We start from the raw sequence: 23,053 nt of genomic DNA, 5'->3' as shown, positions 1-23,053 counted from the left end.
TTCAACAAAGCAAAAGCCTGATGGTTTCCCTAAAATGACATCTATAGTTCTTCAAACAAAAATCATGTACCATACATAATATGCAATACTGCATATTGTCTGGGTTGATCATGGTTTGTCTGTTATTTTCAATTTCATTAGAATTCCTATAAAAATTTAATTTCCTCATTACCCTCAGGACATTTTTCAAAATCTTAATCACTGTACCTATGACCTACATTTGTAATTAGAAAATATCACGAGTTACTGAGTTAGATGGTTGCTTATATTTTTAACATTTTACAGTTTATTTAAATTATGTTTTTGCTAGAAAAGCTCATACATTTTCTCAGTAGGAAACAAAAAAATGGGAATAGGTTTTATATCACTGGTTTAAAAATGTAAAAACAAAACTAGAAGTGTTTTTCACTAGAAGTAAGAGAAACATTTAAAATTGGTGGGAAAGTACTAACATTATTAAAAGATCAAATTTGCCTTATGATTAACATAGTATTTTAATATATTATCATAGTTCACTAATTAAACTTTATATATTGTTTATATTTGAAACATCTTAAAATGCAATATTTTGTATTAGGTATGGTAAATGATCTTTGTAATTATGTTGGTATTAATGCCAAATCAAATGTAGATTCATATTCTACTAACTACATCTTTATGTTCCAGGAAATACACTGAGTTTTATTACAAGCACTATCCTGTTTAGTCAGACAAATAACCCTACAATTTAGATATTATCATATCTAAATCCAAGGTGAGAACTTAGGTCTAAGGCAGCGAAGTAAGTCTCCAGCATCACAGGTGTATACATGTATTACAAATGAATCTAACTTCCTCATTTCTTTTCACGGTTTCATATAGCACACAGAAAATTATATGGTATAGCTATGCGGTAGGAGTACAGACAGAAAGAGGAAAGAATTTCCTGTGAAACCTTACCCCAAAGACTAGCATAATTGCTTCATCAAATCTACTTCTGTTTAATCTTAGCACAATTTATCCAATGAGCTTACAAATGTGCTCATAAGATTAGTTATATCTCACAGATATTTTTATTTTTAAATGTTGAAAGTTATGAATTTGGGAGTGAAATTTTTTATCATTTCACTTTATCATTTCATTTTTTATCATTTTATCATTTTGTATAGATGGTCATTTATCATTGACCATCTATACAAAAAAAATTACAGCTAACTCTACAAGGAAAGAATTTTAGTCTGACAAAAGTGAAGCTCACTCAGAGAAACTAAATTATTTGTCTAACGTCACAAAACTAATTTTTGAAAAGGCGGGGCTTTTCATCTATTTTGCCCAAATTCAAAACCAGTAACCTGTATCATGTTCTAGAAGTTAATTATGATGGGTTGGTTTAGTTAAATTCTCTAAACTTCCCTCCAGAGCAAAAAGTGTGCTCAAAATCTGCTGATGGAAGGATTCTGACAGCAGCAGAACTTAAGGATATTTTAAGTAATATTGTGTGTGTGAGTGTGTGTGTGTGTGTGTGTTCAAGAAAGAGAAAGAGAGAGAGGGAGAGAGTGTGTGTGTGTGTGTGTGTGTGTGTGTGTCTCCTATCCACTGTATTTGCATGGACAACAAAAGTAAGAAGGAAGGTAGAGGGAGCATGCTTGCATTCCCATAGAGATTATTAGCTGGCTTGGTGATGATAAAATGTTTTCCCAAGGGGGGCAGGACTAGGACAAGAAAGGATCTGGGTTGGTAGGAAGATGAGTTATCAGATGATGTACTCTTTACTAAATTTAAAAGTAGGGGTGGTCTGTGAAGCTCATCTGTCTTGGAGTAACTCTTAGATGTTTACTCGTAGTTAGATACAGTCAGGATATTAGAAGTTATTTCCAGAAGATTCCACCAATCCCCTTCATCCAAGGTATGCGTTTTTTCCCTCCCATTTGTTTAACAGGAACCCTAGCAGATGGTCCTTATTGAGTATTATAGATTTTTTTTCTTTCTGTGTGTCATATCTCATTGTTATGATCAACAATTTTAGCCAATACTGCCTTTACTATTATTTTAGTTGTATCACTCAGAGCTTATGACATTTATTGTGTTGATATACAAAATCCATGCCACATATGTGTGCAAATAAATAAATATAACTAATTCTTAATGGTATAACTTTCAGCATTTATGTTTCCGTATATTTTTTTCAATGTACAATATTCTTTCCTTAAAATTGTATTTCCATAACTCTACTAAACTGGAGATGGAATCAATGTAAAGTCTGGTAAATAGTAAAGAGAAGAAACCTAATTTCAATGAGTTTAGAATTGTTCTAAAACCCACATGTAGCCAAAATTGTCCTTCTATAATTCATCTTAATGCTTATGAGTTTACCAAATGCTTATGAGTTAAAGAAATTATTTATGATATTTACATTACATTACAAAAAATAGCATTATATTGGGCATGATTATAACTTGTCAGATATACACACACATACACTTACACACACATGCACACAAGACTTAATAATTTCCTTGATGCCATTTCAGGAGATTGAGGAATGATAGAGCACAATTCCACCTGAAAATCATGTTATAACCTATGTGACAGCATTAGCCCTTCCAGGTCTGTAATTCAATCAGAAATTTTGTTGTTGTTGTTAGCATATTTCAACATTTTTTAATAAGAGAAAGATATTTTCTGTGGATAAAGGAAAAGGAAACATGATTTTATTCTTTTTTATTTTGAAAATAAATCACAGAATATCATTTCTTTACATAATAAAATTCTACATCCAAATATTTGCATTGCATACTATTTGTTAGCAGACAATATTAATAGGTTTCAAGATAATCTCTCATTAGATTCTGAGAGTGTCTGCTCTAGTTGATAAGAACTAGAGTTGGACTCCATAGGAATCCAGGCAACAATTCAAGTAGAGTAAAAAATAAGTTGAGTTATAAAGAAAAATGAATCATCTTAAGATCACCACTGATGAATACAAGAATCACAAAAGTTTCAATAGCAAAAGCAAAGTATATTAAAAATTAAGGAAAATATGCCAATTATGTTTCTCTTCATAATTTTACCACAGTAATTTTTTACAATCATGGCTGATTATAAATGAGAATTACATTTTTTCATAACTTCTTTACAGCATTTTCTCTAAATTATTAAAATAAGTACGCTTTTTTTTTTTTTCAGAAGCAAGAACCAGTTCACAGAAGTGTGAGTTTATCCATCAGTAAACACCTTTAAGTAAAACCTCGTGCATGGTGGCAGCTCTAATTTGACCAAAAGACTTGGAGATTTTGATTATGCTTGCTGGAAATCTACCCTGTCCTGTGTGAGACAGGGAATCTATTTTTGCAGATTGCTCAATAAGCATCATGAGCCACATAAATAACAGCTGTAAACTCCTTAATTCACCGGGCTCAACTGCTACCGAACAGATTCATCTAGTGGCTACATCAGCACCTTGTGCTTTCAGATATCTGTTTCAATGGCATTTTGTGGCATTTGTCTTTACTGAGTGCCAATAAATTTTCTTTGAGCAGCTAATTGCTAATTTTGTCATTTCTACAATAAAGCTTGGTCCACCTGTTTTCACCTTAGATTGTCCCTTTTCTAAAACGTCAAAAAGGTAGTGCAAATTTAAAAAAAAAATTATCTTTTACATTAATTCTACCATTTGTCCTAAGGGATAGATATCTTTGAAAACATGTTTATATTATAGTGAGAGTGAATGGCAGGGATGAAATGTATCATCCAAAAACCCACCAGGTTGTCCAAATAGTAGAAAGGTGAGTTTTACTGGCAATATCAGTTTGCAACTGGGAAGAGACAGTCTCCAGTATGTACCAAAGATGCTCTCTTCGAAGAGGGAAAGGGTAGTTGGGTTTTTATGCCTCACAGAGTCTATTACACAATAGAGGCATACATATTTAGCAGGTTTGGGGAAAAAGCTATACATATTTATGAGCAGAGTCAAGCACATGCCTAATGGGTAAACATATATGTAATGTACATCCCATGTTCATTTTGGGGTGGGGATTTAGCATTAAAATGAGGAGGAATTTGGCTCTTTCTTTTAAAGAAACATAGGATACAAAGTTTGTGGACAGTCTCTGTAAGCTGGCCAAAACTGGCTTGAGATCTTTAGTTACTTCTCAGTAAAGAATGTTTGTAAGATTGGCCCTCAGTCTTCTTAAAGTTGTAGTGGTGTGGGCTATAAATCAGTTAGGAAGGGTCTGCAATTTTTCTGATATCTCCTATTGTTAGGGAGTTTACCAAGAATGTGGTTTTTCTTATAGCCGTAGGAATTTAGGAAGTTTCCATGACAGTCAAGCTCTCAACACTCAACCTGGAAGTAACTTTTGTTTCCTTAACCTTAGGGTTCATCTTAGTTAATAAGTGGGTATTTATTTTGGTCTCTCAGAACATAAACGGTTTACTGTACTGTTTTTGTTGGATTTGAAATTGACTTGTTTCCTACATAATTCAGTTTAAGGTTAGCTAAGTTATTTCTTTTTCGAAAAAGTCTGGTTTTTAAGAGCTGCTTTCCTACATCATCTTTTACTGTTACCAGTTTACTTAATAGTTAACTGTGCTAAACTAGTGGAAGCACTCCAACAATTAATTAGCTAAGAATGGCTGATGTCCAGTATTGAATAATGTATTTTCACAAATAAGTATATTTATTTCATCTATCTCGCCTTGCCTTCTCACAGGAGGTGGAAAACTTGGCTATAAAATATCATCAGATTAGTCAAGGTTCTCCAGAGGAACAGAAACAATAAGAAATACATGTGAAATGAAATTTATTAGGGAGAATTGCCTCATGCAGTCACAAAGGCAAAGTCCCATGATGGGCCATCTGCAAGCTGGAGAGCCAGAAAAGCTGGTGGCTTGGCTCAGTCCAAATGCAAAAGCCGAGAAACCAGGAAAGTGAACAGTGGAGCCCCAGCCTGAGGCCGAAGGCCTTAGACCACCCCCTCCCGGGAGGCTGTTTGTACAAGTCTCAGGGTCCAAAGGTTGAGAACCTGGAGCTGAATGTCCAAGGGAAGGAGGATAAACAGCCCCTTCTGTGATGGAAGTTTCCTACTCAGAAAGGAAAGAGAGAAAGCCAGAGCAAGCTGAGTGTCTCCCTTTTTCTACCTGCTTTGTCCCAGCTGCTCCCCCAGCTGATTGGATGGTGCCGGCCCATATTCAGGGTAGGTCTTTTTCTCTCTCAGCCCACTGACTCATGGGTTAATCTTCTCTGGAAACAGTCACCTAGGCGCACCCTAAAACAATGCTTCACCAGCCATCTAGGCATCCCTCAATCCAGTCAAGTTTGTACCTAAAATTACCCATCACAAGTCTACCCCTTGCCAGCTTGGCACCCATTATGCACCTCTTTAAACCACACCTAATCTCCAGATGAAGACTATAAAAAGGTCATAATTCTGTCCAACATGGTAAAACTATCCTGTTTACAAGCCAACATGTACTAATCCCGTCCTCAGAAGAAAGGATAAAGTTCATGAGTGTTGTTTACTCTTCTGATCTCCTGCAACTCAAATCTGATATAAAATTAACAATATTCAAATGCTGATATTAAGTCAATAAATCTTATGTTACATGATAAAGGGAAAAGAGAAAACAAAACGATACTTGCTTAAGACATGTTAATATACATACAAATGTATTCTTAACAAAATAGGAAATACTTATAAAAATTACAATCCTCATTTCTGTATCTGGCCACATGGCTGTATATGGTATTTATACATGTCTTCTACTACCCATTCTGTATTCTGTATTGCCTTCAGTAAGCACCTCAGCTGGTCATGGTTCTTTGCCTGGCAAGGTGACCCAAACCTTCATTCCTGAAGAGTCTGGGCAATTCATAGTCCAGCCTATATTGAGTGGTTGTAGTTTCCCATTGACCTTCATCACAGGACAGGTTAATACTAACAGTTGCTCTAAGGAACCTTCTGTATTCCAGAAATACTATTCTTTATCTCCATTGTGGAGCAGTAGGCCAATCAATCGCCCTTAGTAGCCTAGATGAATCGCCCTAGCCAACACCCTAACTCCCTTTTTAGCCTGTTGACTCAAGAATCATGAGGAACCCAAAGCAGCCAAGTCACAGTTTTAATTCTCAGTTCAGTTGAATCATTTTTGTGTCTCCTAGTAGAAGCATGCCTCCCTCTGAAACAAAGTTCCCTGCAGAACTAGGCCAGAAGAACATAATGTTGCAGAAACAGTGAGAAAAAATTTTGCTAGTGGGTCACTAGAGGTGATGGTAAGTAGTTCCACTTCCATTTCTACCTATTGATTCCCGGACCTATGACTCCTGGCTATGGGAGAAACAGTACCATATATTGGATGCTGATTCAGAACATATACAACCTTCTGGAGAAATCTATCTCAGCCCTGTAAAATATTGTCACCTAGCTGGTACTGTAGAAGCCAGCTTCTTCAGGATAATGGGAAACACGCTAAGCCCAGTGAATTCTATGAGCATGAGCTGATTGCTGCACTTTTTCCCTGTGAAGTGAGTTCTGGGTCAGAAACAATGCTATGTGGAATAGGATGGCAGTGAATAAGTCATTACATAAGTCTACAGATGGTAGTTTTGGCAATAGCATTGTATGCAGGGAAGACAAATCCATATCCATAGTAAGTGTCTATGCCAGTAAGGACAAAATGCTGCCCCTTCTGTGATGGAAGTAGTCTAATGGAATCAATCTGCCCTGGGGAATGGTGCCATAGTAGGGCTCACTGTTGGTCTCTGAGTGCTCACTATTGGTCTGTGAGTGCTCAGTCTATGGCGAGGCAGTAGCCAGATCACTCTTGGTGAGTGGAGGCCCATGTTGCTGAGCCCATGAATCACCTCTATCCCTACCACCATGGTCACTTTGTTCATGAGTTCACTGGGCAATGACAATGGTAGCTGAGGAGGAGGCTGACTGGTATCCACAGAATGGGTCATCTTATTCACTTGATTATTAACACCCTCCTCTGCTGAGGTCACGTTTTGGTGAGTATTCATATGGAACACAAATATTTTTACATTTTTTGCCCACTCAGAGAGGTCTATACACATAACTCTTCCCCAAATTTCTGTGTTATCAATATTCCAATTATGTTCCTTCCAAGTCCTTGACCATCCAGCCAAACCATTGGACCATGTATTCTTGTCCTCTGTCAACTGATTGTAGGGAACTCCCCATGAAGGCATAGTACAAACTGGGAGAGAGGAGGCAGTGTAGAAGGAGTGAGGACTATGGGCATTTGGGCTACTTCACGTAACTTACTTATGCCTTCAGGACCTGCTTCAGCCCAATCATGTGTATACCACTACCATGTGATGACAGAATACTGCTGTGTCTCCCCAACTTTATGGCTTAATGGGCCAAATAACACCCAGTTAATGGTAGGTAGTTCAGGTCACATGGTAATTTGCTGGCCCAAGGCCAAGCATTCAGCTTTTACTAAGGCCTAGTAGCAGGTCAAGAGCTACCTCGCAAAAGGAGAGTAGTTATCTGCAGATGATGCCAGGCCTCATTCCAGAATCCTAAAGACCTCTATTGTGATTCACCTGTAGGGCCCTGCCAAAGACTCCAAACAGCATACCTATCTGCCACTGATACAGCAAGGACCATTGGAGCTCTTGGGTCACATAGCCCAAGTGGCAGAGCAGCTTGCATAGCAGCCTGGACTTTTTGCAGAGTCTTTTCCTGTTCTGTGCCCCACTCATAACTAGCAGTTTTTTGTGTCACCCAGTAAATGGGCTAGGGTAACACACCCAAATATGTCGCCTTTATAATCCAAATAGGTCCACTAGGAATTGTGCTTCTTTCTCAGTTATAGGAGGGGCCAGATGCAACAACTCTTTACTTTAGAAGGGTTATCTCGACAGGCCCTGCACCACTGGACCCTTAGAAATTTCACTGAAATAGAAGGCCCCTGAAGTTTAGTTGGATTTATTTCCTGCCCCCTGACAATGCACATGTCTTGCCAATAAATCCACAGTGGTTGTTACTTCTTGCTCACTAGGTCCAATTAACATAATGTCATCAATGAAATGAACAGGGTGATATCTTGTGGAAGGGAAAAGCAATCAAGATCCCTGCAAAATAGATTATGACATAGGGCTGAAGGGCTGGTATACCCCTGAGGTAGGAGGGCAAAGGTATATTGCTGGCCTTGCCAGTGAATCAAATTGCTTCTGGTGGGCCTTATGGACAGGTATGGAGAAAAAGCATTTACCAGAACTATAGCTGCATAACAGGCACCAGATGTGTTAATGTGTTCAAGAATGAAACTACATTGGGTGTAGCAGTTGCAATTAGAGTCACCACTTGGGTAAGCTTACAATAAGCCATTGCCATTCTCCAGGATCCATCTGTCTTCTGTACAAGTCAAATAGGAGAGTTGAATGGGGACATGGTGAAAATCACCACCTCTGCATCTGTCAAGTCCTTGATGGTTGCACTAGTCTCTGCAAACCCTTCAAGAATGCTACCTTGTTTTCTATTTACTATTGTCTTAGGTACAGGCAGTTCTAATAGCTTTCATTTGGCCTTTCCTGTCATAATAATCTTCACCCACTAGTTAGGGAACAGATGTGGGGATTCTGCCTGCTGCTAAGTCTGTCTATTCCAATAATGCATTTTGAACTGGGGAAATAACTACCTTATGGGTTCGGGGACCACTAGACCTGAGCTAAAGCTCCATGAATCACCTGACTCCCCTAACCTCTACTATAACTGGAGGGCCACAGTGATGTTTTCAGTCTCTTGGAATCAATGTCAGTTCAGAGCCAGTGGCCAGTCATCCCTGAAAAGTCTGATTATTTTCCTTTCCCTGATACAAGGCCAGAGGTCCCTTTGGGGAAGTATAAGAGAAAGATTAACAGTATAAATTTTATGTAGTGCACCAGAGTCTTTCCTCAACAGGACCTGGTCTCCCCTTCACTTAAAGGGCTCTGGGTCTGTAAACTGGCTCAAGTCTAGAAATTGATTGAGGGGCAGTGATTCCCTGTTGTCATGATTTGAGTTAGACTTTTCTTCACTTGACCCAGAAATTTTGTGCTTCTACAGTTCAAGTAAGAGCATAGTAAGCTTCCCATCTATTTTACTTCTAGGAACATCATGATTAATTAGCCAATGCTGGAGGTCTACACAAGTCAGATTATTCTGATTGTTGCTTTGCCTCTGCTGTTAATTCCAGTAACTACGCCCACCTTGCCTTTGACATTTGAGTGCCATCGCTTGGCCCCTGCCACCCAGGGATCCAATTATTCCCATTGCATTTGTTTTCTAATTGAGTGATTGTAGTTCCCACTGTAAGTTCTGGAATGCAGAGAAGAGCAATCACAGAGATCTTTAAGGATGCTGGTGCTCCCCTCACAAATTTATTTCTTAAAATATTAGTGAAAGGTGTATCTTCTGGACCCTCACAGTGTGGGGCAGTAGGTTTTATGTGACAAGTCCACTGTATCATTCCAATTTCCTTAAGCCTTTTAATTCCCTCCTCTAAATGAAACCAAGGTAGATCAGGCATCCCCAGCTCACTCATGGGGTGGTCTATTTTTTGATCCATGTTTCAGCCAGTCAGCCAAATAAACTTACAGTGCCTTTTCTCACTCCTTGAGCTTCAATATTAAATGCAGAATATATGCTTAGTGGGCTCATATCAATAAATTTGACCTTATTCTTTGTTTCTTTCACCATAATCCCACATCCTTAATATCCATTCCCATGCATGTTTCTTGGATTTCTGCTGGTATCAATTAGAACACTCAAGTAACTCTTTTGGAGTATAGCGCACCTCCTTGTGGGTCACACTCTGAACCTCCCCTCTGGGATTTCAGTCTAGTTACAGGTTTAGAAGCAAAGAGGGGTGGTAGGGGTGGGTCTCAAGGAGAATCAGCATTGTCTTGCCTGGCAACTGCTGCAGGGGAGACCATTACTCTTTTTTCTGACAATGCAGTTAATCCCAGAGAGGGGTGGAAAAGAGATACCATTGTGGGTGGGGGTGCCACTGCCTCTGGAGGTGGAGAGGACAGTCACCTTGGCAAAAAATACTCTTCAGAATTTACGAGCTCAATGCCCCCAGCTCCATCAGGATCATCCCACACATCTCCATCCCCATTTAGATAATTCCATTTTTTTTTTCCCCAACCAATGTCCTCACTTTAACACTAGATACCAGTAAAGGCTGAGAGTTCACCTTTCTTTGTAACTCAGCCGATGGATGCTGAAGGCTTGTGTTTGATTTTCAGCAGTTTAAGTCCCATGGCTAAAGAAGAGGAGATTCTCCTTCAGGACACACTTAGAAACTTTTAGAGTATGTATATGCATCTGGAGCTGGGAGTTGGAATCCCTGAGCTCATCTTTTTCTTTCCTCACTTTGTCCAGTGATATTAAGAGCACCCAACTAACTTCATTATCATTCCTTGGTTTCCCACCAGAGTTTGAAGGTATGCATAGAGTCACTGAACTCCTTCCCTCCTGAAAGTGGTGAATTAGAAGCATCAAGTGCCCTTATTTTGTGTATCTCTATAAACAGTTCACGCCAAAGACTATTTAGGTTTAATCAGATTATAGAGTCAGTTCCAGAAATCCCAAAACCAATTAAGGAAATTCCTTTTAAAAATACTGTTCCTCTAGAACCATTCCTGGCATCAGTGTCTGTATTAGGGTTCTCTAGGGGGACAGAACCAATAGAATATACATGAAAGGGAATTTATTGGGGAAAATTGGCTCACACTGTCACAAAGGCAAAGTCTCACCACGATAGGCCATCTGCAAGATGAAGAAGCAGTTTGTAGCATGGCTTTGAGAGAAGCCGGTAGTGTGACCATCTCAGTCTGAAAGCCTCAAAACCAAGGAGGCCAAGAATGCAGCCTCAGTCTGAGGCCAACGGCCTTAGAGTGCCCCAGGAGGTGGCTATTGCATCTCAGAGTTTAAGGGTCAAAGAACCTGGAGTCTGGTGTCCAAGGGCAGAGGATAAAAAGGTGTCTACTCAGGAAGAGAGAGACAGAGAGGCCAAAAGAAAAAGCTGAGCAAGACGAATGTCTCCCTTTTCCTGCCTGCATTGCTTTACCTACATCCCTAACTGACTGGATGGTGCCTGCCCACATTGAGGGTGGCCCAGTTCACTAACTCATGGGTCAGTCTCTTCTGGACATACCCTCACAGCCATACCCAAAATCAGTACCTCACCAGCCCTCAACCCAGTCAAATTGACACCTAAAATTAATCATCACACTAAGAAAAGCCAAAAACATAAAAGGCAGTACATTATACCCAGGGAGGGAGCATAATATACAGTTAGGATCCAGGACTCTAGAACTAGACTATCTTTTTCAATTCTGGTTCCTTATTTACTAGTTATGTAATCTTGGACAATTGATTTAATCTTTTTTGTGTTTCAGTTTGCTCATTTATAAAGTGAGGATCACAAAAATAGTTTCTGTCTCAAGAGCTGTTAGGAGGATTAAATGAGTCAATGTATATAAAGTGTTTAGAACTTGGCATTTTCTACAATAATTCTTTTTTTTAATTTGAGACAGGGTTTCGCTGTGTCACCCAGCCTGAAGTGCAATGGCATAATCATAGCTCACTGCAGCCTCAAACTCCTGGGCTCAAGAAATCCTCCTGCCTCAGTCTCCTGAATAGCTAGGACTACAGACACACACTACCATGCCTGGCTAAATTTTCACTTTTGTAGAAATGTGGTCTCACTATGTTCCACAGGCTGGTCTTGAACTCCTGGACTCAAGTGATCCTCTCTCCTCAGCCTCCCAAAGTGCAAGAGCCAATGCACTAGGCGTACATTAATTCTTATTCTCCTCAGCTCACATATGTTCCTTGAGACTGAATGGGTATTTCATAGAAAGCTTCCTTAAAGAAGTGTACTATGGAAAAATATTACTTGCTCAAGATGATTTTGATATATATAAGATTATGCTTTACTCATGACAAAACATGCAATGGCACTGTCCATCAATCAGTCGAGTGAACTGCTGTATGATGAATTATCTTGATAGGTGATTTCTATCACCTTTCCATTCTTAATTAACCTATCAAGATAGTCTATAAAGTTTATCCCCAAATATCTCTCAAATCCATCCAGTTTTCTGATGAGTAAATCAAGCAATGGAATTAGCTTGTTCTGAATGGTTACTACAACTGCTCACTCTATATAGTTATAAATGGACCATCTTTATCTAAATACTTTCTGTTAAGGATTCTGCCACTTCATATACCTGTCACAGAAGCCTTTAGGGGGAAAGAAGGATTCTAAAAAAGAATGTTCTGTAAACCTAAATTTTCTCAAAAAGAGGACACTTTAGCTCATCTAGTAAACTTGGTTTATGACAATTCAATTCTTTCCTGAAGGGATTTTTACCATTTTAATTTTTATCTCTTAAAATATGCCTAGATTTAGACTGTATACAGCCCAAACTCTTCAGCTTCCCTAATTTTACTTCTTCTAGGACTGCTATTTATACTTTGGCTAGTATAACTTTCTCTTGTTAATGATAGGAATCTAGGAAATTCCCAGTAATTATGCAAAAAATGTATAACTAAAGTATTTGATCTCTGTCATATGTATTTAATTTCTGTATTTTGTTCTTTCTCCAAAGAAAAAAATTATGCAAAGTGAAAAGGAAAGGAAAAGTGATCTAAAAGATCTCTTAAGGTAGGATTCAGTATATCTTCATTGGAAGATGGTGAAAACCTACAAGAATCTGATGCTCAAAGTTTATTACAGTGTCATCTTCAAAACATAACCAAGGCCCATTCTTTAGCAAGACAACTGGGTAGTGAGTGGTCTTGGAAGCCATGCACTAATTTTGATTCATGTCAGGAAATTTTTGTAGAGTTAGCAACAGAAATTCAGTCAAGTTAATATCAACTCAAAGATATTAACTCATCACTCTGGACATGGGATTCATTCAGAAGGCTCCTGTGTTCCCACATTACCCTTCCATCTTAGATGAGACTTCTATAAAATATGAAGGCATGTCTGCTGATTCAGAGAAACCCAAATACATCAGTAATAAACAAAAACTTCATCAAATAAAGGCAGTACAACAAGAGTAAGAGAATAGTTTTGATGTAATTTGATGTAGGGATAACAAAACACCCACAACTTATATTAAATAAGTTCGCCTCCATCAGGACAGTTAACCTGTTACATGAGTCTTTAGAGATTAGAGATTCTACTGCTTCTCATAATCCTGACTGAAAGTTGTAGATCAATAAAGTACTTTGTGACTAATTGCTTAAAGTGCTTTTATTTTAAAGCATGAATTTACAAGTTTACTTCAATAGGAGCAACTTGCATATACATCCAAAGGAGGCAATTTCTTCCACCACTACGTTCACAAACTATAAGTAGATGAAGCTAGCTCTCTCCACATATCCCATCAAATAACCCCCCATCATAACCAGCCAAAGTTAGGTATTGACATGTACATAGCAGAGAAAGAAATAACGTGGAAAGACTTTTGTAAGAAGCCAAGAGCCTTTCTCACCCCAGGTTAAAGCATAGCTGAATATGTGGAAATGATTTCTATCTTGGCTGATTCTTAGGCCCAATCAACATAGCTACTACCAACTCTCTAAAGCCTCTTAGAGTTAAAGATTTGGTGGCTTCAAGCTAAAAGATGAGATGGAAAAACATTTATTTCTGGGGGCATTTGGTAGCTCCAGTTCAACTCAGTTTACAAATTTGTTGAACAGTGTTTACAAAATACCATCAGGGATATCTATAGACTCCTACAATTTTGGATTATGCATACCACCAGCATTTGATGACTTGTTCTTCTGTAACAGATACTTACATGGTGAATATTATTTAGGTTGGTAAAGATTGTAAGTGGGTTTAGTCTCCACGAAAAAAACGAAGAGAAAAAAAATCAAAGGAAACTTACTTTCCTGACTCTTCTTGCATCCTCCCTAGATGGAAACTCATACAAAGAAGTGCCCTTTGCATTGAAGAGTTTGTTGATTATAAACACTAAAATTGGGTCTAAGAGTCTATAGAAACTTGTGATATTTGCAGTCTCTAGGTTAGAAACAGTTCATAGCTCTTGCTATGTTTGAATATGCAAAGTGTGCACAATTTGAGACATTTTAAGATCTACAGTGGATGCTTAGCCATGGTGTTTCAGGATGGAGAGTCACAATTCATCAAAATAGGCTGGTCACAGTGGCTCACACCTGTAATCCCGGCACTTCGGAAGGCCAAGGCAGGTGGATCACCTGAGGTCAGGAGTTTGAGACCAGCCTGGCCAACATGGTGAAATCCTGTCTCTACTAAAAATACAAAAATTAGCCAGACATGGTGGCGTGTGCCTGTAATCCCAGCTACTGGGAAGGCTGAGCCAGGAGAATCGATTGAACCCAGGAGCTGGAGGTTGCAGTGAGCCGAGATTGCACCATTGCACTCCAGCCTGGGTGACAGAGCAAGACTCTGTCTCAAAAAAAAAAATAAATAAATAAAATAAAATAAAATAAAATAATAATAATAATAATAAAAAAATAAAAAATTCATCAAAACAAAAATGATAACAGGGTTTGTGCTCCTCTACATCTTTTGATTTTTTAAGCAGAGATACTTACTTCAGTTATATATTTATACTGGATTTTAAATAAAATAACTTCTCATTATTCTTGGAGTCCCAATGTCTATTATTTCTCCTTTATAGTATTAGCAGCCCTTTACTTTGAAATCCCCACAGGTATAGGACTTGTGCAGGCCTTGCTGCTGGATTCTTTTTAGATTATCTTCTACTGGTGGTTTTATCACAGAGAATAGTAGTAAAAAGATAATCTTATTTCTTACAAATGCTGCTCACACTTCTTACTACCACACTACTCAGCCACCCCTGAAGAACTGAATTTCAAATACTAGTAGCTTGTTAGAGAAGGAAGATGAAAAATGTCATGTTTACTCCACATTTCCCAGCTGGAAACTTCACTGTTGTGCTTTTCCAGATGACTAGGAATGCTCCCGCCCTTTCCAATCAATAGATACTTTCCCCTTTGAGTCAGAGCCTTAGCACCATGTTACCAAACTCTTCAACTTAGTAATAAAATTCATGGCTCTGGGGTTGAAAGCCCAGCTCTGTCACTTAGATGGTGTATGACCTTGGGTAAAAAAAAAAAAGTGTTGAAAGGATAAGATGATAAAATATGTGAAGCACTAAGCACAGTCCTTGGTACATAGTAAGCATTTTCTGAATGTTTACTATTGTTTTTACTGTTGCTACTAATATTGTTCTTAATAATTATAAACTTAAGTTATTCCTCCTTACTAAGTTATGCTCTTATGCTATTTCCTGCACAGATAACTTATGATTAGATAATTTGAGCTATAGTAACACTTCATGCTAAAATACATATAGACAGATTATTGATATGGCTGGTGAGGCCTCACAATTATGGCAAAGTCATGGCTTACATGGTGGCAGGCAAGAGAGCTTGTGCAGGGGAGCTCCCATTTATAAAACCATTGGATCTCATGAGACTTATTCACCACCATGAGAACAGCATGGGAGAAACTGCAACCATGATTCAATTATCTTCACCTGGCCCCGCCCTTGAGCTGTGGGGATTATTATTATTATTGAGACGGAGTTTCTCTCTTTTTGCCCAGGCTGGAGTGCAATGGTGCAATCTCGGCTCACTGCAACCTCTGCCTCCCTGGTTCAAGCAATTCTCCTGCCTCAGCCTCCCCAGTAGGTGGGATTACAGGCATGCGCCACAACACCCAGCTAATTTTCTGTATTTTTAGTAGAGACGGGGTTTCTCCTTGTTGGTCAGGCTGATCTCAAACTCCCGGCCTCAGGTGATCCACCAGGCTCTGCCTCCCAAAGTTCTGGGATTACAGGCGTGAGCCACTGCACCTGGCTGACACGTGGGGCTTATTATAGTTCAAGGTGAGATATAGGTGGCGACACAGCCAAACCATATCAATTTCCTAGAGCCATTCATTATAAAGATGAATTATACATGTTTATCCTACATGTATATATCTAGTCCATATTTAGTCAGATAGAAGAATTTAAAATATAAATGTGGTTGTTTATTACATCATTTTAAGGTTATTGCACAAAGAGCCAGAATTTCCCAGCCGGACAAGGTGGCTCATGCCCGTAATCCCAACACTATTGGAGGCCGAGGTGAGCAGATTGCTTGAGTCCAGGAATTCAAGACCAGCCTGGGCAACATGACGAAACCCCATCTCTACAGAAAATATAAAAAAGTACCTGGGCATGGTCGTGTGCTTGTGTAGTTCCAGCTACTTGGGAGTCTGAAGTTGGGAGGATCAACTGAGCCCAGGAGGTGGAGGCTGCAGTGAGCCATGATGGCACCATTGCACTCCAGCCTGGGTAACCAGAGTGGGACCCTCTCTTAAAAAAAAAAAAAAAAAAAAAAAGCAGAATTAAAATTTGACATTTTTTTATATTCATGTTTTGGCCCATTAAAAAAAAAAGAGAACAATGAAAAATTATAGGTGAGAGATTTCAGATAAGTGGTAAAATTACATAATATGAATGCCTTATTTTTTTTTCTGACATTCTTAAAGTTAAGCAACTTGAAAAATAATTTGTTAGTAGTAGTATTATGTTATGAAATTCCACATTGAAAGTAGATCCTTCAATTAATTTTTTAACTTGTAAATTGAGAAATGGTAACAAACCAGAAAATTTAAGAATTGTGTTTTAAATGATTTCTGTAGTAGTCTGTTCTCACACTGCTAATAAAGACGTACTTGAGACTAGGTAATTTATAAAAGAAAGAGGTTTAACGGACTCACGGCTCCACATGTCTGAGGAGGCATCACAATCATGGCAGAAGGCAAAGGAGAAGCAAAGGTGTGGCTTACATGGCGGCAGGCAAGAGGCAAGAAGCAGGAGACCTCCCATTTATTAAACCATCAGATCTCGTGAGACTTATTCACTACCGTGAGAACAGTATGGGGAAACTGCCCCCATGATTCAATTATCTTCACCTGGCCCTGCCCTTCACACGTGGGGATTATTAAGTTCAAGGTGCGATATGGGTGGGGACACAGCTAAACCATATCAACTTCTTAGAGCCATTCATAATAAGGATGAATGATACATGTTTATTTGACACGTATATATCTAGTGTACATGTATAGGAGAGTGAAAATTAATGGTTTATGTTTAGAACAATGCACCTCAGGGTTTTTTGTTTTTGTTTTTACATGATTATCATCATCAAAACAAATTCAATCATATTCAACATTCTCCATTCAGGCACAGAAATGGATTTATGTATTGACATTTTTACTAAAGGCAATTGAAGTTTGTTTTGTTGTTGTTGTTGTTTGTTTGTTTTCTTAATCCAGCTTTACAAAGAAAACTCAATCAACCAGAATAGTTTATTCAGATTATTTAAAGGAAAGCCAAAATGTTTGCATCATTTCACAGATTATTTTTTCCAAGTTTTAGCTTTTGAAACTCACTTAGGTAGACAGTTAAAATCAATATTCTACAGTTAATTTGTCCTATTTATAAAGATAAAGAATATGTGAATTTTTGGCATTTCTCTCACACTCAAGTGCAGCCATCACCCGAATAGTGTACATTATACCCATTAAGTAATTTCTCATCCCTTACCCGCCTCCAAACCTCCTACCCTTCAGTATCTCCAACATCAGACTCAATTTTCATCCCATTTTTCATCCTAATTGAGAAATCAGAGCAGCCCCATGTTGCCTTTCACATCAACTTGCCTCTGCGAGCCAAATCTGATCATTTCCATGGCTGATTCCTGCTACTCTTTACAAGAGATAAAGTGTGATTTGAATGGTCTTAACTTCACCACTCCAGAGCTTCTCTCTCCATTGCCACCCCCAACTTCTCTACCTTCAATCAATGCTTGTGCATTCTTATCATCTCCCTGCTCTCAGAGCCTGCTTTCTTTTAAGAAGATCTGCGATTCAGTCACAAAGTTCCCTTCTAGGAATAATAACATTTTAACAGGTGTCAGAGCCTTCCTCTAAAAGAATGACACTCTGATGGAGAAATAATTGCTTCAACCAGTGGGTAGGAGCTCACAGTAGTTTTCTCAACTGGGCTTCATTTCTTTCCTGGCATATCATTTTTCTTTTCAACCCTCTGCCTTTGCTCAGACTCCACCGTACCTCCTCATCCCTTCACTAACAGCATACTCCTACCTGTGTGCCAACAAAACATATACAACCTTCAGACCCAATTTTAGACAACTCTTTCAAGGAGCCAGCTGAACTACCTCCCACATTGTTAAACTATTTCAGTGTAACTTAAGCATTAAGATTTCTGGCTATCTGACAAGGTATTAGCTTCCCCAAGTTGAGTATAATTTCACTGATTTGCAGATGAATATACATATAAATTTTTCATTTTCCGTAGATCACCTGTAAAACTCTCTACATATCTAGATGCCTAGCACATATGCATTGGGTGTAAGTCTAAAGCTTGCTAAAGTAAATTGTTGTATTTTCCTCAAAATCAGATGTTTCTGTTTTTCTTTAATGAACCAATACATAATTTACCTATTTCTTGATTTGTGTCTTATGTAACACTTTAAGGTATTACTTGCTCTAATTTTACAGGGTTGGAGCTAGCACATTTTGGAATTAAGTGGAATTTTGTTTTCACAGCCTTCTTTTTCTTCTGCCTAGTGTGCAGTCCTGTCTTCTCTTACTGTTGCCTTCACGCATACTGCAAAGTAAACAAACACATACAACTGCTTCTTCTCCAAATGCATTAAAATTAAGAGGAAAAAAATAGGCTGGGCACAGTGGCTCACACCTGTAATCCCAGCACTTTGGGAGGCTGAGGCGGGTGGATCACCTGAGGTCAGGAGTTCAAGACCAGCCTGGCCAACATGGCGAAACCCCGTCTCTACTAAAAATACAAAAATTAGCTGGGCCTGGTGGCAGGTGCCTGTAATCCCAGCTACTTGGGAGGGTGAGGCAGGAGAATCACTTGAACCTGGGAGGCAGAGGTTGCAGTGAGCCAAGATGATGCCATTGCACTCCAGCCTGGGCAACAAGAGCAAGACTCCATCTCAAAAAAAAAAAAAAAAAAAAAAAAAAGAGGAAAAAAATAGAGAAAGTATTTCCCCTGGTATTAAAATAGATTTCTTTTTCCCAGCATGTAAGGCAAACTACATTATATGGATGCCAAAACACCAATTAAAATCAGAATATCTGATTTATCCTACATTACATTTCTCCAATGACTGTAACTTTAATCTTTGATCACCAATTTATTCTAGTTATCTGCAACATAAACTATATAAATGGTCTAAAAGTAAAGCTGAAGCAACATAGAGATGTGCCTAAGGAAATACTATTATACATAGCAAAGGTAATATTCTTCTTATGAAAAAATAAGAATGCAGTGTTACTCAGAGCTAGTATTTCTGTTGAAAAGACTGCACAAACCAATTTTGTGGTATTTTTCAAACACCATTTATTATTGCTGTTAAATTTAAAAAATTAACTGGGGCATTGCTCTGAGGAATAGCTTGTGATTCTGTCTCCCAAATTCACCTAGGCTATTTTGCGTTGGAATAGTCAGCTACCCCTCTAATCATGTCTTTCTCATCTCTAAAATGAAAATCATAATGATGATTTTCCCACTTACATGCAGGGATTGTTGGGCTAGATAAGTCAAAAATAACGAGTGCAAAATAAGCTATTAAATCATTTTGTTTTTTATATCTACATGAGAAATGATCTTTTAATTATGGATTTGAGGTATTAGAAAAATACAAAAAGAACAACAAATTTATTTCTGTGGTAGGAAAATTACTATTGAGAACAAAACTAGTTTTTAAAGGAGTATATTTAAAGTCTATTTAAAGAAAAATATTAGGTAAGCGAGAGGACAGGTGGCATATGAATACAGCAGAATTGGTGAGGGTAGGTTACTCATGATAGTAGCTTGGGAAACAGTCAAACTAGAGGCCAAGATTCTGGTTGTCCTTTGTCAGAGGATCCAGCCCCTTGCTGGCTTTAAGACTTTGGGCAGATAGCTTTCAAGCTATGTCTCAGCTTCCACAATTGTTCAACCTTACTTTATAAGATTGCTGTGAGGGGGGCAGGGTGTGGTGGCTCACATCTGTAATCCCAGCACTTTGGGAGGCCAAGGCAGGTGGATCACCTGAAGGTCAGGAGTTCAAGACCAGCTTGGCCAAAATGGTGAAACCCGTGTCTATGAAAAATGCAAAAAAACAAAAAAACAAAAAAATTAGCTGGGTGTGGTGGCAGATGCCTATAGTCCCAGCTACTTGAGAGGCTGAAGCAGGAGAATCGCTTGAACCCAGGAAGCGGAGGTTGCAATGGGCTGAGATTGCACCATTGCACTCCAGCCTGGACAACAAGAGCAAAACTTTGTCTCAAAAAATAATAATAATAAGTTTGCTGTGAGGATTCAGGGAAGTGAGGTGAGTGAAGCACTTAGAATAGTGTCTGCCACCTAGTCGGTGTTCACAAAGTATTGATTATTATTGGTATATTTTCAATTGTATAATAATTTATCCTAACAGGTTATTTCTCAGATAGTTAGCGAGACCCTGACTGGAGGACAAAAGTCTCTAATATCCACTTGATAGTGTGTTTGGTGTAATTCCCTGCAAGTCTTATTCACAGCACCAGGAGTCTAACACATTATGATTCTAATATGGTAAAAGTGAGCTTAAATTGCAATCTAAAAGCCTAGATTAGCTAAATTTAGAGGATTTCTGTTGGTTTTGGTAAGTCTGTCTCTCCTATAACAACTATCCCCTCCCTGCTCCTTGAAGAATTGAGACTCTATTTACAAACCAAGCCCATAAAATTTCTATCATTTTACAAATTATTTTGTTAGATTTGAACTTCTGAAACTGGTTGAGATGAACACCTAAAACTCTTTGAACTGAACAGAATTATTGATGTTCCTTTATTTTCACTGTTTTTCCTGGCTGACAAACAAGTTTATATGCAATTTCTTTGAGCAGACCACTTGCATTCATTCCTAATGAGCAGCTTTCTATATATATGACATTGCAAATCCTTTCAGTAAGATGAAATTCAAAAGTGACGTTACTGGTCTTCTTGAAGTACCAGTGAATTAAAAGCCAACCGTCTTGACTTCAGGTTATCTATTTATGATCTGCATTGTAGAAAGTCAACCGATTATTCTGGACCTATTTCTTGCCTGAAAAATGAAGTTAGACTAGATCAAGTTTTAATCCAGAGTTATATAGAGACGGTCAGAATACTTAGAGAGGGATTTCTTTTTACTAGTCTTTAACTGAAATTTATCATTCTCTTCATTTGTAGGAAAGAATACGCATCAACATTTATGGTATTTTTGCCATCAATAGAACTATGTATCTATTTATTATATACCTATTATACACTTATATTTAGTGTAGCGACCTTGAAGTATCATTTTATATCACTATTTCAAAACTACATAGGTAGACCTTCAATTAGACCTTTTAATTTAATGCATTAATGGAGCATATATAACACTATAGCACATCACTAGGTTTACTTAAATATGTTGATAACTGTATTTTAAGTAGAATTCTTAGTAATCATATATGTTTTATTTTATTTATAAATTGTACTTTGAAAAGCTGGCCATAGGCTTCACCAGACTACAGGAGGGATCTATGATTCAAAACCATTTGGAACCTTGGTATATGGGTGTTTCTCAAAGCCTTTATATGGTACACTCTTGGGCCATAAAGGTCATCTAAGATGATCTTTAATGGATTGAAAATGCAAATTATTTCCTCTTTATGGGAGAATGATATGTCAGAATGACTTCCTTTTTTATGAAGTACTAAGGGTCACTAACAAGCAGTACTGCCCAAGTTAATTGTAAAGGCGTCTACAACTAAAGATTTATCAACTAAAATAATGTAATTTGGATTTGCTGAGGACTCTGCTATCTGGCTGTCATGAAATTCCTTGGCAATTGTGTGTCTACTCCTGAAAAGAGCTGGAATTTTAGTTTTCAAGGAAGACCCTTTTTCAGTGCTACGAAACGCTTATCTTGAGTTTATCATAGTTTTTAATTGTTGCTAATCACATGTACAGAATTATTATTGGGTATAATATGTGTACCATTTGGGGATTTGTTGTTTTTTATAATTGCTGCCTTGTTGCCATTTGATTACTTTCTTTTTCTTTTACTCTTTTATTACTGCTGATTTCTTTATTCACTAGAAATAAGATAAATAATTTGGTGGTGGATGGCCTTAGTAATGGCCTTTACCCATTATAAAAAGTTCTCTAAAAAATTTTGAGAACCAATGAATTAGTTAATTACTTCTATTTCTTTCTTGTAATTCAGTCTGTTCTTTTTACTATGTTCTGTTCTATTCTAGACTGTTTTGTTATGTTCTAATCTAGTCTTAAGTAACAGAATATTAAATCAGAATTTAAACCAAGACTCTAACATGATAAATGTCAGAAAAAAACTGATTTTTGAGACAAGAATTTCAAAGAAGATTCAAAACTCAGTAATAAGATGCATAAAACCCTTTCCCAATTCAAACAAATGAAAAGCTCAGGTCACTGAGCTTGAAAAAAAAAAGATTTATGAAGATGATTTCTTTAAAGACTTCTCTGCTGTTGGGAAAAGTGCAGAAATGCTTCCTTCTTCACCTCAAATTAAGGGAGGAGAACTTCACCAAGACCCTTGGAGAGATTGAAGTTAAGAGGATATTGAGAATGGAATCTAGTTCCTACCTGAGAGATCTAAAGAGTTAAATGGTGGCAGGTGAGCCAAAGGAGAGACGGCTGTGTAGATTTCAGCTTTTCTTCCAGTCATTCATGGAAACAAATGCCTCAAGAGTGTGTCATGTGAACCAAATGTACCCACCCACATTTGGAAAGCTGATGGGACCTCAGCAGACAGAAGCTGGAAATGTACCAGCAAATTTCCAGGGGCTGTGGACATTGTAAAGAAGCCAGAGATTCATGGGTCTTACCAACCTGGTAAAAAGCCATGGTCCTTGGCAAGAATTCTGTTAAGAGCCCATGACTGTGCTCACAGAAAATAAAG

General features: G+C 38.0%; 1 protein-coding gene across 23 annotated transcripts in view; it reads left to right on the top strand.

The window, feature by feature from the left end:
* Positions 1 to 23,053, top strand: part of PDE1A (phosphodiesterase 1A) — a 462,136-nt gene that overhangs the window by 433,225 nt on the left and 5,858 nt on the right. For 12 of the 23 annotated variants that reach the window (XR_010129640.1, XM_055380347.1, XM_063695032.1 and 9 more), the window contains one exon: positions 3,166 to 3,522. The exons of 3 other annotated variants lie outside the window; for them this stretch is intronic. Coding sequence is in view for 19 of the 20 variants with exons in the window: in XM_055380347.1 (XP_055236322.1) it covers positions 3,166 to 3,209 (44 nt within the window). In the remaining variant the exon portion in view is untranslated. Of the gene's footprint in view, positions 1 to 2,510; positions 2,587 to 3,165; positions 3,523 to 23,053 lie in introns of those variants that run through there. 8 more of the 23 variants (XM_063695031.1, XM_055380339.2, XM_055380342.2 and 5 more) reach the window with 1 other exon arrangement.

The sequence above is a fragment of the Gorilla gorilla genome, chromosome 11 (assembly GCF_029281585.2).
Source record: "Gorilla gorilla gorilla isolate KB3781 chromosome 11, NHGRI_mGorGor1-v2.1_pri, whole genome shotgun sequence".
NCBI classification, from domain to species: Eukaryota; Metazoa; Chordata; class Mammalia; order Primates; family Hominidae; genus Gorilla; species Gorilla gorilla.
Note: the sequence above shows the minus strand (reverse complement) of the source record. Positions and strands in the feature narration are given on the sequence as shown.